The 18,483-nt window shown below is 38.3% G+C and overlaps 1 protein-coding gene across 1 annotated transcript; it reads right to left on the bottom strand.

The window, feature by feature from the left end:
- Positions 1–1,865: 1,865 nt before the first annotated feature.
- LOC308686572 (GTPase IMAP family member 7-like) lies at positions 1,866–14,373 on the bottom strand. The gene is made up of 2 exons (XM_081395002.1): positions 14,320–14,373; positions 1,866–4,097 (listed from the first exon to the last, which is right to left on the bottom strand). Coding segments are annotated over exons 1-2 (711 nt in total). The 5' UTR covers positions 14,321–14,373; the 3' UTR covers positions 1,866–3,387.
- Between the last annotated feature and the right edge of the window lie 4,110 nt (positions 14,374–18,483).

Here is an 18,483-nt window from a genome sequence, read left to right as displayed (position 1 = left end):
TTACTTGTCTTATAATAGCTTTGCATTGGCCAAGCCTGTGTTTGCTCACGTACACTTATCTAAAGTAACATTAAATTAAAACAGAGGTAATTAGACACACACAGATTTAGGTTGATCAAACAGCATTTGCTGCCCTAAACAGAATTAACTTGTCTTCTGCAAACCAAGTACACTTGAACTGGTGCCAAATATTAGCCATCACTAATCTGACGCAAAACTTGTGGGAATATACGAATCTGATAATCTACTTGGGGAAAACAATCTTAGAGTGAGTCAGAAATAAAATCAAATGTTTTGACCAGGTACACTGTAAAAAATTGTAACACTGCCCAATCAAAAATTTCAATTGACCGATAACATCTAAATTTTTCAATTGGCCCAAGTGAAATTCTGTAAATTCTAAAATTAAATGTACAGATTTTCACTTGGGCCAATTGAAAAATTTAGATGTTATCGGTCAATTGAAATTTTTGATTGGGGAGTGTTACAAATTTTTTACAGTGTAATGAAGCAATAATTCAAAATCCAATTCATAAGAATAAAATCATCAGTTAATCACAACAATTCAGAAATCTAGGAATTTGTAGAAATAATTACCTGGCAATGAAAATGACACACAGCGGTTGTGTGGGAAGTCGACCTAAAGACTCCCCGAACTTTTCTGCACCTTTTCCTTATAAACCCAGATAATTCAATATTCTTACCAAATGGTGGCGTCTGTCATTATAATTAGATTTTGGTTCCCTATTGAGGGATTCACAACTGTGAGATCAGAATTTGTACTTGAATGGGTTCTTGTTTTACACACAGGAGGTATAGTTTGAATGGAGGATCTTGGGGAGGGAACACCTTTAAGGGACACATTATGGTTGTGAGAATGAGACCATTTTACCAGGCGCGCTGAGACACTTTAAATGATATCAAACATGTATAATTACTTTTTGTACACACATAACATTGCATGAGTTCCAGGTGAGGAGGAGATGGGGGAGATAGTGTGTGTGAAGTGTGAGCTGCAATCTGTGGTGCGTCTCGGATGTTCCTGTTACATATGTAAGAAAAAGTTTAAATGTTAATTCTCAGGAGAGCCTTTTGTTTCCTCGAGGAGTCGCTCAGACACACAGGCACCCGGCTAACAACATCAACATCTAAACCTCTGTTAATTCTCAATAATTCTTAACTTGGGGTGTGGTCACAAGTTCCGTTGTTAACAACACAATTCCATGGAACTTGTGATCATAGTTTGCTTACGATGCTTTTGGGAAATGCAATGTTAGTAATAAGTGAAGCTGGTAATGCTGTTTGTGGAGTTGTTTAATCCTCCTCTGCTGAGTTCTTGACCCCCGGTTTCACAGATAAGGCTTAAGATAGTCCCAGACTAAACTGCATGTTTAAGCTGTTTTAACTGAAACCAGCTTGCACTTACAGATCTTAAAATATGTCAGTGTCATTGTTTTGTCTCAAGATTCACACCAGTAATGTGTTTCTTCAAAATATATTCCTTTGTGTTCAGCAGAAGAAACAACTTGAGGGAGAGTAAATGATGACAGAATTTTCAGTTTTTGGCGCTTGTAGCCAAGTATGCTGTCCCATATTCTGTTCAATTTGTGCTCTACATTTCACCCATCCAAGTGCACACACACACACACACACACACACACACACACACACACACACACACACACTTGGGGGTTTGTTGTCTTGCTCAAGGGCACCTCCGTTGAGGGTATAATGATCCCCACACCTCTACTTCCTGCAGGTACTGAGACTCAAACTCAAGATAATAATAGCATTGTTGTATTCATGTAGTTTTGATACCATAAGAATGAACTTAAACGCAGATTATTATTATTTTTTTTATTGTTCTCTGATAACAAGAATAACATTAGAAAGAAAAATGACATAATTTAACAAGCAAAGATAACAAACAGACATTTCTGTTTACAAGCTGTTTACAAAAAAGAGGCATTTCTCAACAAAGTAATATGTGAAAACACTTCACGTTTCAATATGTGCACATTTCCCTCTGCTGCCACCTATTGACGATATAATGCAGCGTCATACAATAACCATATTTTTTATCCAAAAGTCAAAGTTTCTGAAAGTAAAATGACAACCCTGACTCATTGGAAAAACTCTGCTCAGTTCTGTTTCTTGTTCTTATTCTCCCTTGTTTCTGATTTGCAGATATATTTTCTAGCTAAAAAATACACTCCTAAACCAGCTGCTACTGCTGCCAGAGCTGCACCTGCTGTTGCTACTCCTACTACTGCTCCTCCTGCAGCTAATGCAGTTGCTCCTGCTTCAGCAGCCATCATTCCTCCTGCTACTGCTCCTACTCCTCCTCCTACTCCTCCTCCTACAGCTGCTCTAGTGAGACATTTTCTCTGTAGTATTTCATCCTGAGTCTTCTTATAATCCTTCGCAGTGTATCTCCTGTTTCTGTTCATCTCTCTCAGTGACTCAATCTTTTTCAGTAGCTCAGAGACCTGAGATCGATCTTTATCTTTGTTGTTAAAAACATGATAACGTCCTGAACACTGATCAACTACTGACCGCAGTATTTCACATTCACTCAGATATCTCTCTGTACGCTCACGTAACAGATCCCCGTGAGTAAAGAGCACTATTGTGTGTTTTGAGAACTTTGCACCAAAATTCTCCTGGATCCATTTCACAACATTCCTGCTCTCCGCTGTGAATGTCTGACCCAGTTTGATCACCAGCAGAAACACATCAACACCATGACTAGTACAGCAGAATATCTGCTCAGTTTTGGTTTGAGCGTCTGTGATCTTCACTGATGTATCAGGGAGTCCTACAGTGTCGATCACTGTGATTGTTTTCCCGTCCAGCTTTGTTTGTGCTTCTTTACATTCCTTGGTCACAGATGAAGCAGAAAAGCCTTCTTCAAATGGTATTTTATCTCCACCTATGATGGTGTTTCCTGAAGCGCTCTTTCCTGATCCAGTCTTACCCAACAGCACAATACTCAGATCTGACACTGTAAAAAAGATTGACAGATATATGGATTAATAAAAGGTGCATGGATTGATGGATGGATGGATGAATATACAGTAATTACATAGAGGTTGTTTGCTGTTTCTCGGCATCTTGCTCATTTCAATTTGAGCGATTTATTTTTTTGTGTGTGATGTAGAACCAGTAAAAAACACAACGATTTGTTTTGATTGCTTATGTTTTATTTTTCTTTACTTGTTGACAAGTCTATTTTCTAGACTGTTACCTTTACAAATAATTGTCCACTGCTAAATAACGTTCAACTACGTTTAGATGTGTGAATGACAATGAATATAAAGAAATAAAACAATAGTAAAATAAATTTAAAAAATCATTATTATCATGAGTATAGTTTCATTACAATGTTCACAACTTACGAAGCCAGTCGTACCAGAACCTTCTTGATAGATATAATACAACACAACATGCAACAACAGGAGTTACATAACATAACATTTTTAAAATGACAATCTTTCTCTGAGTCTTCTTGAACATCTCAATGGTGTAGTGTCCTCCTTTATTCTTCTGCACTATTGTCTTGATCTTCTTCAGTAGTTCAGTGACTTGAGCTCCATCCTTCTTCTCCACATTACTGAAGGCATGATATCTTCCCTCACATTCATCCACTACCTTCATCAGCTCTGGGCTTTCCTGCAGAAATGTGTCTAATGGTTTATTTAACATATCAGCTCCAGTGAACAGCAGCATGGTGAATCTAATAGCATCTCCTCCAAAGTTCTTCTGAATCCATTTCACTGTCTCCATCTCCTCTTTTGTGAATCTGTCCAGTTTGATGACCAGCAGAATCACATGAGGACCAGGATCAGACATCTGCAAACTCTTCTCAATCTCAGCCTTCAGATGTGTTTCATGTGTGATGGATGTGTTATACAGTCCAGGTGTGTCGATCACTGAGATGTTTCTACCTTCCACGTTCCCCTCATGTTTCTCACACTGTTGAGTTGTAGATTCAGAGGAGAAACCCACATTAAACACATCTTCGCCCAGTATAGTGTTTCCGGTTGAACTCTTTCCTGATCCAGTTTTACCCAGCAGAACAATCCTCAGATCTTCCACTGTGAAACAAAGATAAAATATAAACTTACCATTTTCAGTTCAAAGTTGAATTCATGATTTGTGAGTTGCTTTACTCACCTGAAAGCACAGCAGTCTTGAATCAAATATAGAAAATATTGTGTTTGTATTCGACACCACAATATCATGTACATCATATATTCATGTCAACAATTTGATCTCATAGTGATCTCACCATGAGCTCCCAGGATACTTGTGATGTGATCACAATCTGAGTGCCAAAGTGCGAAGTTAAAGGTCAAAGTGCACAAAGGTCAAAGTGCACAAAGCATGCAGCATGAAGCTTTTGATCGTCACCATTGTTAACCCATTTAATCCCAAATTTTTCCCAGACACAAAAATATCCAAATCATGTGTCATTAGTATCCCTTTGAAACAATCAATCATCATTTTTAGAAAATTTCATGGAAAAGTGTGTGAAAAAGTGTGTTTTATGATCGGTCACAATTGTGACCGGTGGGATACTGTGTTGTATCAACCATTGGACAGACTGAATATAGGTCTGTTTGACCTGTGCAGTGTGTGTGTGTGTGTGTGTGTGTGTGTGTGTGTGTGTGTTTTTGTGTGTGTGTGTGTGTGTGTGTGTGTGTGTGTGTGTGTGTGTTTCTGTGTGTGTGTTTGTGTGTGTTGTATCAACCATTGGACAGACTGAATATAGGTCTATTCGACCTGTGCAGTGTGTTTGTGTGTGTGTGTGTGTGTGTGTGTGTGTGTGTGTGTGTGTGTGTGTGTGTGTGTGTGTGTGTGTGTGTGTGTATTTTTGTGTGTGTGTTTCTCTGTGTGTGTGTGTGTGTGTGTGTGTGTGTGTGTGTGTGTGTGTGTGTGTGTGTGTGTGTGTGTGTGTGTGTTTGTGTGTGTTGTATCAACCATTGGACAGACTGACTATAGGTCTATTTGACCTGTGCAGTGTGTTTGTGTGTGTGTGTTTGTGTGTGTGTGTGTGTGTGTGTGTGTGTGTGTGTGTGTGTGTGTGTGTGTTTGTGTGTGTTGTATCAACCATTGGACAGACCGAATATAGGCCTATTCGACCTGTGCAGTGTGTTTCTGTGTGTGTGTTTCTCTGTGTGTGTGTGTGTGTGTGTGTGTGTGTGTGTGTGTGTGTGTGTGTTTGTGTGTGTTGTATCAACCATTGGACAGACTGAATATAGGTCTATTCGACCTGTGCAGTGTGTTTGTGTGTGTGTGTGTGTGTGTGTGTGTGTGTGTGTGTGTGTGTTTGTGTGTGTGTAAAGTTGCAGTAGGTAGGAAGTTAGGTAGCAGCAGAATTAGCTAGCTAGCTAGTCTTCCTTGGGTCTGTGTGTGTGTGTGTGTGTGTGTGTGTGTGTGTGTGTGTGTGTGTGTGTGTGTGTGTGTGTGTGTGTGTGTGTGTGTTTGTGTGTGTGTGTCTGTGTGTAAAATTAGGTAGAAAGTTAGGTAGCAGCAGAAAGTAAGGTAGAACAGTTAGCCTATGTGTATTAGCATGTAGATACAATGGGTTATCCCACCGGTCACTATTGTTGCCGGTGACATGTTTGTGAGTGCTATGACCACATTAAAAAAAGTTGAGTAATTGCAAATGCATATATCAATACTAGACACCTTAAACATGATGTGTACCAAAAATCTATGTCCTATCTTTATGTTAACATACTTTACTAACATATTCTTTGGGAGCTTTCTTGCTGCCATCCTCTTCTCTTGGCGCAAACAGGAAGTAAACAGCTCTGGTCATGTGACAATTTACAGTAAACATGCGACACTGCACATATTTCATTGAGACCCTTTATTATTTCAATATCTGCTGGAAATGCATTGATAGATCATTCAGTAACATTTTTATAGCCTTAGAAAAAAATATATATAATTACGGTCACTATTGTGACCGGTGGGATTCATACATTGATGCTTGATGTCTCTTTGTGTCTAAATGACACAGTAGCTCAAATATGTGTGTGTTATTGTGCATTCAAAATCCTATAAAAAGATCACAATACTGCTGGATCTCATACTGTAAACTCACAGGGCTATTTTAATTAAACAAATAAAATCAAAGGTTGTATCAGCGATTTCAGGCCCAAAAAAGGCCCAAACATAAATGATCACATTCATCTAATCTTTCCTAACGATCCGCTAGCTGCCCGCCCCATAAGCAGGCCGTCAAAAAAACGCGTCTCTGTAGGCAGCCTAGACTCTGAGATCTGCACACAAAAACAAATGGTTTCACCAACCACTCAAAACCAGAACAAATAGTGTTCCAACCAATCACCGACAGGGGGAGGGTGTTGTGAGGTTTTGCGCTCGTGCACGGCTGTACGCAAAGTCACTCCTCACAACTCACAAACACATCCTAAGACATGCACTGCACACACACACACACACGCACCTGACTCCAGTATAATGAGGATTCTCAGGCAGATGGAGAGATTACATAAAAGATTACTTAGTATTGTTAGGGGAGTTATGTTAGAGAATCAGTTTAAGGGCCCTATTTTAACGATCTGAAACGCAAGTGTAAAAGCGCAAAGCGCAAGTAACTTTGTGGGCGGGTCTTGGCGCTGTTGCTATTTTCCCGGCGGGATAAATGACTCTTGCGCCTGGCGCAAATCTAAAAGGGATTGGTCTGAAGTAGCTTCATTATTCATAGGTGTGGTTTGGGCGTAACGTGAAATAAACCAATCAGAGCGACATCTCACATTCCCTTTAAGAGCAGGCGCGCTTGTTCTAAAGCGGATTCTTATTATAACGGCGGATTTGCCAGGCGCACGCCAGGAGCGGTTCACAGCCGAGGAGACTGACGTTCTCGTCAGGGACCTTGGGAATGGAGAAACACACCCAAACACACCCAAATTAACTTCGGTTAAACAGGCGTATGATAATTTGGGTAAATGTGTAAGCTAGATGTATGCTTTTATAATAAACTGTCTATCTATCTATCTATCTATCTATCTATCTATCGTAATAATGTATGATTTGCAAAAATGAAAACTGCTGCTTCTGTGTGTATGAGAGAATCAAAGTGTACATGCACGTTGCGCACACGCTACATTGATTATGGCCAAGCATGCGCCCTTAAAATAGCATATGAATAACATGCGCAACGCGCCACTGACTTTAAACTGTTTTTTTTTTTCGGTCAGTGGCACAATTGTTTTCTAAACCTGTAAAATAGCATGAGGGAACGTTTGCGCCGGAACACGCCTCCTCTTTGCGCTGAACCGCCCCGGGGAGCGCAAGTGTATTTCTTAGTTAACCGACGTGCGTCTGTGGAGGGAAAAGTCCGCTGTGCGTCGGGTGCAAAATAGGAATGATACATGCGTCGGTGTACAAAGTCAATTGCGCTGGGTGCAAGATAGGGCCCAGAATGTCCTAATTGTGAAATATCCTGTTTACAGGAGAGGCTCGAATCACTTGATACTGTGATGAGTGTTTGTAGTTTAAATGTCATTGCTTGCAAAAGAAGCTTGCAGCGCTAGAAGCATGCTGCAAGCTTGCTTTGCAACCACAGTGTTTGTGGTTTTCTTTGATCTCTCTGAGTAAGTTCAGTGGAACAACAGGTGTTAAGGCCATGCCTGCTTAGTTGACCTTTTAACACGGTTTAAGAAGAAAGAAAGAGGCCTCCTCACAGTTAGTGACGAGGCGAGAAGCAGGCTGTGGTTTCAACACCTGCAGGTGAAGAAACAGTCAAAAATGAATGTTGTAGAAGGACTCAGATGTTACAGCAGTATAGAAACACAACACTGTTATAACAATTGTGTTTTCCAAACACAGTTAATGTCTAAAAGTCAAGGGTCGAGAGCCCAAAGCAAACACTGATCACCATCATGGTAACATCAAACGAAATAATAAAACATCTAAACCTCTGTTAATCTCAATAAGAACTTCTGTAGACGTCTGACAGAAATAAAGTCAAACCGTTCTTATAACAAAAATATGTTATGTTCTAACTAACCCTTTTTAGTTAAATTTACTTAGTTTTAACAAAAAAATCTAGTAATATGTAATATTCGCATACTATGCATTGTTTTATCAGAAAAGTTAAGTTTAACTGATTGGTTTGAGTGCCATTTTGTCAAGAAAAAGAAAGTGTTTTCTATTTGTTCTATATTTAATATACACAGATTTTGTGGCTCAGATAAGATCCAGTTCTGGTTTATTTCTTTACTCTTGGCTGAGATGTGGCCAGAGGTGTAAAGTCCAGGTTCAGAAAGTAAAAGTCCTCCTCAGTATTTTGTTCCAATCACCTGGATTTGCTAATTCAGCAGGAGAAAGAACTAATCAGTGAAATCAGCTGACTTTCTGACCCCTGGACTTTACACCTCTGTACCTGTTTTATAACTTACAGTTTATTACTGTTAAAGTACATTTTCTGGGTGTGTCTTTTTATCTTACACTGTTAACCCTTTCAACCCCACAGGAAAATCCACACTACAAAGAGTAAAAGTAACACAGACGCAGTGTTGCAGTGAGATAATTAAGTGAATATGTAAGTGATTGTTGAGCATTAGTGATGAACACCTGCTGTTAACAAGCAGAATCACTGAAGGAAAGAGGAACACACGAACAGAAAATAGAGAAACACAAGAACTACAACTGACTTCCAGCCATTACACATTATTACACTTATTATTAACCAGTATGACTTTATTTCTGTCATACATCTACAAAAGTTGTTATTGAGATGTTTTATTGAAAATGTTTGGTTTGAAGTTACCATTATAAAGATCAGTGTTTGCTTTAGTTGGGATGCTGACTCTTGACTTTTAATCATCAGTATTTCTCTTGCTTGAACTGTGTTTATGGCCACACACACAAACACGCACGCACGCACGCACGCACGCACGCACGCACACATGCACACACACAGACACACACGGTTTGTGAATGCATTTTGTTATATTGATAATGATGACAAAATCATCATATAGCCTGTTCATTCGTTAATCGTATTCAGAGATTAATCCTGTACTAAAAGTGTTAAATTACCACTACTAGAGGATTAAAGTCCAGGTTCAGAAAGTAAAAGTCCTCCTCAGTATTTTGTTCCAATCAGCTGGATTTGTTCATTCAGACAGGAGAAAGAACTAATCAGTAGGGTTGGGTATCGGTTGGGTTTTATCCGATACCAGTACCTACTCGGTATTTTTCAAACGGTTCCGGTGCTTAAACGGTTCTTGAAACGGTACTTAACAAAACTAAACCGCACACACTTTATCAAAAAAATAATACCTGAGTGTGTGTGTGTGTGTGTGTGTGTGTGTGTGTGTGTGTGTGTGTGTGTGTGTGTGTGTGTGTGTGTGTGTGTGTGAGAGAGTGATTTTCTGATTTCTGATTAAATGAAAAATTGTGCCGTTTAAAAGGCTACTGATGTAGCCGAAAACACTTGAGTTAACATCAAAATTTTGTCTTCTAATATTATGACTTTTACAAAACAGAGAAATATCTGACACTGAGCAGAAATATTTAACACACACAGTATAGCCTCATATAAATATACTTGATATTGATATACTTCATACTTGATATGCAAGATTTGCAGTTGGCATTAAAATACTTGACTTATCCGAAGAGGAACACTGGCAGCTGAACTTGAACTTTAGTCAGGCGTGTCAGAGGTTTTGGGTTCTAATCCGCATTCGTAGTTTATTTTTTTATTTTTTACGATTATGCTCATCAGTGGTTGTATATCAAGCAGGGACACGTTGTGTCCATTATATTTTGTGATTTCACCAGAATGAATAGATAGGCGTCGTCTAGGGCTTAAAGGGATACTCCACTTTAAAATGAAAATTCTGTCATCATATACTCACCCTCATGTTGTTTCAAACCTGTATGAATTTCTTTCTTCTGCTGAACAGGAAGGAAGATATTTAGAAGAATGTCAGTAACCAGACAGTTTCTGGTCTCATTGACTTCCATAGGCTACTAGGAAAAAAAAATACTATGGAAGTAAATGAGACCAGAAACTGTCTGGTTACTGATATTATTCTAAATATCTTCCTTTCTGTTCAGCAGAAGAAAGAAATTCATAAAGAATTGAAACAACATGAGGGTGAGTATATGATGACAGAATTTTCATTTTAAAGTGGAGTATCCCTTTAAATCAAACTTCATTCACGCACATATGAAACCCTTGCATACACATATAGGCCTACTAAGTAGTCATACATGTATACTGCTGAATGCTCAAACTAATATGAAATGCTCAACATCACATCTAAAGTCGCTCACGCACAAACACGCAAACTCTACACACACACACGAGACGCGCGGAACTCTCCGCGCATACTCATCTGAGACGCGAGCACACACACACACACACACACACAAACTCTCCGCGCACATAATCATATAGACGGCGCCTCATAAATAGATCGATCTCCGCAACGAAGCGCGCGTCCGAGTGACAGTGCGGTGTGCGCGCGCCACAAGAGAAAACACTGTATCCGCGCCACTGATCGCAGCGGCAACGAGCACTTTGATCACTTGATTTAAAAAACGCATTTCAGCGCTAGATCGCCTCTTATTTAACAAACGAACTAAATTAATGCTCGCTCTGCTGGTTTACTGGAGATGTTTTATTATTGGATCATTCGTGCCGCGAGATGTTTTATAGGGGGCGGTAAAAAAACGTCAGGCACCGAAATCAGGCACCGAAAGTTTCGTTCTTATTCGGTCTGGTTACTACCGTTTACGTCGGAACCGGTTCCCTATTGGAACCGGGTCTCGGTACCCAACCCTACTAATCAGTGAAATCAAGAGGTTTAGTTTCATTCCAACAATAAATAAAAATTACAAATCTTCTTCACCTCTTTCTGGATGCATACACTCTTTTCTTCTACTCATAATCAAGTTTTAAACCAACAAATAATTTCGCTGAGTTTATACAGCTTCACTCTGAATATTTCGTACTTATCAGCCACTGTATTCTCAAAAACACACACCGAGCATATAGCAGGGCGGAGCTTGAATACATTTAAAGGTCCCATTTATGGAAGTAAAATAATGCCAAATGTTTTTGAAATAAAAAAGCTTAACAACACGCACTTGCACCACCTGCTGGTGAGGTCGACTAACAGCAGATGAAGATTATGCTCGGTAATCTACTGCTTTTCCTGCAGTTCCTGGATGTCAATGTTGAATTTACTGTCGAATTTGAACCACTGAATTTGTGGAAGCGAATTTGTAAAGCGAAATAAAATGGACCGAAAATTGCCTGTTGAATATTATAGGTTGTATTTTTAAACAGTTTGAATATTTTGGAAGTGAAATATGAAAGGTGAATATGGATTATTGAATTTTTAATAATGAAAATGTGTTTGAAATGTGTTTAATTGAAATATTCACAGCTTAAATATTCAACCATGTTGAATTACAGCCCATAAAAATGCAAGCCCTAAAAATACAATGCATTAAAATGCAAGCATGGTTAATGCAATGCCTATTTTTTTCAAGTAGTGCAATTCAACAGGCTTTTTTATTTCAAAAAACATTTGGCATTATTTTACTTCCATACCCATTGCATGAAAATTTCACTTTATGAGGTTTTTTAACCTTAATATGAGTTTCCCTAGTCTGCTTATGGTCCCCCAGTGGCTAGACGTTTTGATGGGTGTAAACCAAGCCCTGGGTATTTTTGAGAAAATGAAAGTTCAGATGGGCGAATCTAGAAATCTTCCCCTTATGTCATCATGAGGGGAAAGGTTACCTCCCCTTTCTTTTCTTTGCCTGCAAAGAGAATTTGGCCCGCCCATGAGAAAATGAGCTGCGCGATATTGGTTTTTCCTCGAGAGACATCATGGCTTGCAAACGAGCGAAGCATGGCAGTTGCTCAGTGTTTGGATGTACAAATGAACACAAAAGTATTTTTTTAGTTCCTTCATCTGATCCTCTGAAGAACCAGTGGGTTATGTGAATTTCTGATGTGTAATTGTTCAAGTTCAGACAGATAATATTTCTCTCAAAGTCGTTCAATACTGTTTATGCATCAGTAAATCAAGCCAGTGACTAAACGATCAACTTCACGTTGTTTCTCTTATTAGGATGAAAATAATCTAACTTAAACTGTGATTAATATACAGATAGCGATCAAAGAACAATCCCTTTCCAGTCGCCCAAGCTGTCAATCACACAGCGCGAGTTTATCTGGACACTTGTCAAAACTCGTTATGAAATCAATGACGCTGTTACACTGCACAACGAAGCTCTTACTGTACGTACATCATGTTTGCATTGGTGAAATCATTAGTGAGAGTGCAGAAACTGGGTTACAATGATAAGATCTTCATTCACGCGATCAACAGGCTGTCATCTGCTCAATGCTCATCACTGCAACCTTTTATGTGATGGGAATAGATCTAAATACTTAAAAAACTTCTCACGATTCGTTAATCTCGATAGCTGTAATAGTAAAAACATATAATAGCTGTAATAGTAAAAGTGTTCGAGAGAGTTCCACAATATGCTAGATATTTCATATGCAAGCATGTCAGCCAATCACAACAGTGGGAGTTTACACTGAAGTCTCACAGCCAATCACAGCAGTGGGCCTTTACACTGAAGTCTCACAGCAGCCAATCACAGCAGTGGGCGTTTACACTGAAGTCTCACAGCAGCCAATCACAGCAGTGGGCGTTTACACTGAAGTCTCACACAGACACGCCCCTTCAAACAGAGCGTTCAAATCAGAGGCTAAAATCAGGCTAGGAAAAATGCCTTTTATTTCTAAATTATAACACATTTTGATCTAATAAACATACTAACATTATAAGGGCACCCCAGGAAACATTCTAAAATAATAAAATAATCCATGCAATGGGACCTTTAACCAATCACAATTCCCTGTTCATGACCGCTCAACAATTGCTAGGCAGATTTACTCAATGCAGGTTATATTCAGCATAATATATATATAGGTATAATACTAATGCAGTATAATTGGAGGAATAACATAAAATACAATAATTTGACATCACACAATAATAATATAAGCTATTAACATTGGGAGTTATAAGAATTACATTCCTATAAGACTTCTTATGGGGGTTACATTTTTTATTTTATTTTTTATGCATACTGCAGTGCATGCTGGGAGTTTTATATTATCCTGGAACCCAGCATGCAATGCGACATGAAACTTCACCATTGTTGAGATTCATGTGCTGATTGTTGATGTCTGTGTGTCTGAGGCAAGTTCACAGATATATACCACAATTGTTATAACACAATTGTTATAACAGTGTTGTGTTTCTATACTGCTGTAACATCTGAGTCCTTCTACAACATTCATTTTTGACTGTTTCTTCACCTGCAGGTGTTGAAACCACAGCCTGCTTCTCGCCTCATCACTAACTGTGAGGAGGCCTCTTTCTTTCTTCTTAAACAACTGATTACAGAAACATTGATGGATTTCGTGTTGTAGATTCACAGATATATGGCTAATAAATATTAATTAGCCATAAATGCAAAGCTTATAAACTGGAAGAGAACAGTGAATCAGACATGTCCAGGATGATCACTGTATCATTACAACAGCCATAAACACCTGATCAACTTCCTCTTCACTTTTACTTGCATAATAAATGTGTTTTATAAACTTTCAGTTACAGCAGTTGGAAAGATTTATAGTAAAAAGTCAAGAGCCCAACTAAAGCAAATACTGATCTACATCATGGTGACTAACTTTATTATATTCAACAAAACATCCACAACTAAATAACTGTTAATTCTCAACAATAACTTTTGTACATGTATGAAATAAATAATGTTAAACTGGTTTGTAAACTGGTTTCACACTCAGTGTGGCTGGAAGTCAGTTGTAGTTTTTGTGTTTCTCTTTTTTTCTGTTCTTGTTTGTCTGTCCATCAGTGATTCTGCTTATCAGGTGTTCATCAGTGTCTCAATTCACTCACTTCTTTTCTGTCAAGTGGACTATATTAGTGAACTAATGTAGGGAATAGTGAATGAGGGTATAGGGTGTGATTGGGAACACAGCCACTGAGTCTCGACTTTGAACACTGTTCATTCACAGTATATTCCTGTAGGCTATTTTCTCGAAAACGACAGATATCACCCAGAATGTGCTGTATATTACTGTTTTAAAATGTAAAATGTTTGAAATGTTTAACCCAATGTACATTCAGCAACATAACTTCAGTCACCCTTACATGACGGACATATCTAACACTTACTGAAATAAGAAAAAGAGTCATAATGATGAAAACTTACTTGTAGATGTTGTCTCTGTTAATGTCTTGTAACCTAAGATTTGAGGTTCCGACCCGATCTGCATCGCACCAGTAAGGAGACAGCTTAAATAGACTTGGGTGTGATGCAAATTAAACAGAAGAAAAGCCACTCCTACTCATAACCTTGCCTTTTCCTGTAAACCAAGGCTGTTCTTGTAAGACACTCTCTTTTCAGCTTTCAGTTCAATAAATAGATAGCTCATTAAAAGATTGAGTGACCATCATAAAGAGAAAAGAAGACATTAAATCTGTGACGATCTCAGCAGAGGTGGATTAAACAACTCCACAAACAGCATTACCAGCTTCACTTATTACTAACCAGACTGACTTTATTTCTGTCAGACGTCTACACAAGTTTTATTGAGAATTAACAGAGGTTTAGAAGTTGATGATTGATTGAAAATAATAGTTTTAAGTAGTGTTGTACCAAAATTTCAGAATTCGGTACCAATACCAGTGAAAATCCACCATTCTCAGTACCAATTTCAGTCCCAAAGCAAAACACAAAAACATGGTGACTGAACAACACACAATTTTTATTAATAAAGTTAAAACTTTCTAAAATGCACATCAGCTTCTCCGTGAAGAACAAGCTCAGTTTAAATGACAAAATGACTGTGAATATATTGTGAGGAAAATAACTGACCTTGTATTCACTTTCATTTTCTGTTTCAGTGCTGCTCCTTCACCCAGTTAAGGCTGATATGAAGATTGTAAAATGTGCTGAAGTTTTATCCCAGATAACAAGTTACACTGAAACAATTCCAAGTCAACATTGATGTCTCACCAGTAGATTAATACTGCGATGTAATGTTGTTTCAACATCATGTTTACATCCTCAGTTATGCACCCTAATGTTAAAATTGCAAAAAAAAAAATAATAATAATAATAATTATATCAATAGCAGTGTCATTGAAAGTTGAATCTGCATCACTTTCTTTACAAAAACATACAAAATACAACCTGACAGAATGAAATCAATTTTGAATAAATGCTTTATTTAAACACGTTAATAACCTTTTTAATGAATATGTAACGACTGGGACAAATCAGACACAATTATTTGTTATATTTAACAAATAATCTTTAAAACTCACTCTGGGATCTATGGTGATCTATCACCTTCTCATAGAATGCAGTGTGTGTTTGTTATATCTAAACACAGTATAAATGAACAAAAACAGCAAGGCCAATGTCTAACCACACTTGAGAGAGAGCCATAAATCCTCCCACATGAAAAAAATTATTCATTGAAAGTAATCTTTTTTTTTTTATCGTAAGTGGTTGCACTCAATTGATTTTATCTACATTTAAACTAATGCATTAAGTTGAACTTAATCTATTTTATTTAGTTATGTTAGTGTAGCCTGCATTTCAGGTAAGTGTAACTGATAACTTAATTGGCTATGAATTAAAGCTGGGCTAATATCAGAAACTCTAGGTACGACTACGGAGCCTGAAGTAGTAAAAGGTCAGCAGAGAACAGACAACACAAAACAGCTAAGTTTGAGAGATGTATTATACAAATGATAGACAGTTATTTACATTTCCTGCCTACCTAAGCCGGCTTCCTGAGTGCACAGGCGCACAATAAAATCCCAAAATAAACAACCTCAAACAAAAAAAGAGTCCATAAAAGTTCTTGGTGTGTGTGTGTGTGTGTGTGTGTGTGTGTGTGTGTGTGTGTGTGTGTGTGTGTGTGTTTCTTGGAGTATGTATGTTATTTTCACTACCCGGGTAGGTTTACGTGTGTTCTTATCTGTATTTCAAATGAAGGCACAGGATGATGACAGTTCCAAAGATGCCACGGCTGGCGAGATGGTCCTCACTGCAAAATCCAGGGGTTTTTCCACCTTACATATACCTAAACCTACCCATCTCCACCCCCTGATCCCTAAACCCACCCCTAAACCTACCAATTTCCACCCCTTAGATCTGGATCCAACTCCGCCCCCTGGATCTCGTGTACTGCAGTGAGGTGCTACTAATCTACAAGGTTATACATGGTCTGGCGCCCCATTGAGTGATTTTAATAAACAAAAGTCTTGCAGTGTTACCGGGTCTCGAGTGACTAGAGCCACTATGAGAGGTGATTGTGAATTGGCATTTAGGCGGACTGCCTTTTCTGTCCAGTCAAATCAGGGAGTGAGCTTCACAGACAAGTCTTCCTACCTTTAGGAGTCATTTAAAAGTGTGGCTGAGGGACACACAAACATGTGATCATGTTTAGTTAATCGTTATATATTAGATGTAAAACAGAGTTAGTGTATTACAAAAAGGGATACAATTATCAGTGCAATACGGGTTGTGCAATAAGAGTCAGTATAACATGGGTTGTGCAATAGGGGTCAGTGTAATGCGGGTCAGTGCTATATAGAATGGTGTAATATGGGTCAGTGCAATATCAGGTCAGTCAGGGCATGGGCAAAATTGTGGTTTGTGCAATACAGTCGATGCTTTCCTGTTTTCTATATGTCCTTTGTTGTCCATTCTTGTTGTTATTGTTTGTTCTAACATGATGTGATCACTGTTCTTGCCCTTGTCTCTTTGTACATATTCTGTATATAGTGTCTTTGTATGAATTTATTACCTTGTGTGTAACACCAACCTGCCATGGACATTAGCCTAAGGCTATAATCTGACATATTTACATTTGTGAAAATGTTCATTAATATGTATTATCCCTTTTTTTTTTTCAAAAAAAAAAAGAGAATATAAATACTAATTATGTAAATGAATAGGTACACATCACACCACTTAAGATAGGTCAGTTCCAATGAACAACAATCAATCATGTACTTCCATCTCACAGCATAGAAATAAAATCATGAGATTTCTGAAACCCGATATTTATGTTTTTAACCTTTTAAATCTATTTATGCATCTTAATAACATTTTAAACATCACATTTTAATATATTCATTCTTTTTAACAGTTAAGATGAACCTCAATTAAATGACTTCTATGTCAACAAAACAGAGTATAAAGGCACCTTTAGCGGTGTGAATACTATCAAAGATCTGCTACAGTGGTGACTAGCTTAGCTGAGCTATAGCAGCAGAGCTAAAATCAAAACAAATTCACTAGTGCTGTCAGTTAAACACGTTATTAACGGCGTTAATGCAAACCCATTTTAACGGCGTCAATTTTTTTATCGCGAGATTAACATTATTTTTGGCCTAGCAAACTTTGTAGTTTTTGTTCACATGCTGTTGCAACAACTTGTAATGTTAGAAAAACTACAACACCACACCGGATCTAGCTAGAGCAGAAACAAAACAACAGGCACGCCGCACACACTTGTTTGGGCTTGCGAGACGGCCAAAGAGTAGTAGGCTAAAGGGGGTCGCACACCGGACGAGAAGTGCAGTGCCAAGTCTTTAAAATTCGAACACATTATTCTCTATCAGTGTATACACACCGGTGGCACCCAGCTACGGCTCAGGACCTTGTTCAAAATCCTGCTGCGCCACAGAGCGCCATTTACATAGTTTTATATTAAATTGACATTTATTTGTCTCAAATTGTCGTTAATATATATACTGACTTCACCCTGTGCTGCAATATACATTTAGTTTTACATTAATGCTAAGCTAATTGGATTTTAAAATTAATCTAATTTACTTAAGAGGGGAGATGTGATGTGATTTAAATGATTATTGCAGTAAGCTCCACTAGGAGGCGCTACTGGCTTTCGTATTGTTTTAGCTCTGCTTGTTTACTGCAAATGACCTGCTCTTCTGCAGTTGTAATATTGTTGATAAATACTTGATCGCCACTGTTCTCTGCTCTTGGCAAATCCTGTTAATAATCCGCTGAAGACTACTTCCAGGAATCCGTGAATTCATGACATGGTGTCAGAAGTGGGATCTTTCGCCCTGTGAACAAGATTGAAGCAACGAGATGGCTAAGTTTCAGTCTCCTGAATCGTTTGACTTCACCCAGCCTTCGGCATGGCCGACCTGGAGACAGCGTTTTTCCCGCTTTCGGATAGCAACTAAGCTAAACCAAGAAGACGACAATATACAAGTGAATACGCTGTTATACGCAATGGGGAAAGAGTCGGAACCTATTTTTAGCACCTTTACATTTCCGGATGATGTGCAGCACTATTATGAAGAGGTTTTGAAAAAGTTTGATGAA

The sequence above is a fragment of the Scardinius erythrophthalmus genome (genome assembly GCF_964197995.2).
Source record: "Scardinius erythrophthalmus genome assembly, contig: HAP1_SCAFFOLD_443, whole genome shotgun sequence".
In the NCBI taxonomy this organism is placed as follows: domain Eukaryota; kingdom Metazoa; phylum Chordata; class Actinopteri; order Cypriniformes; family Leuciscidae; genus Scardinius; species Scardinius erythrophthalmus.
The sequence above is the reverse complement of the archived record's forward strand: the minus strand, read 5'-3'. Positions and strand labels throughout refer to the sequence as shown.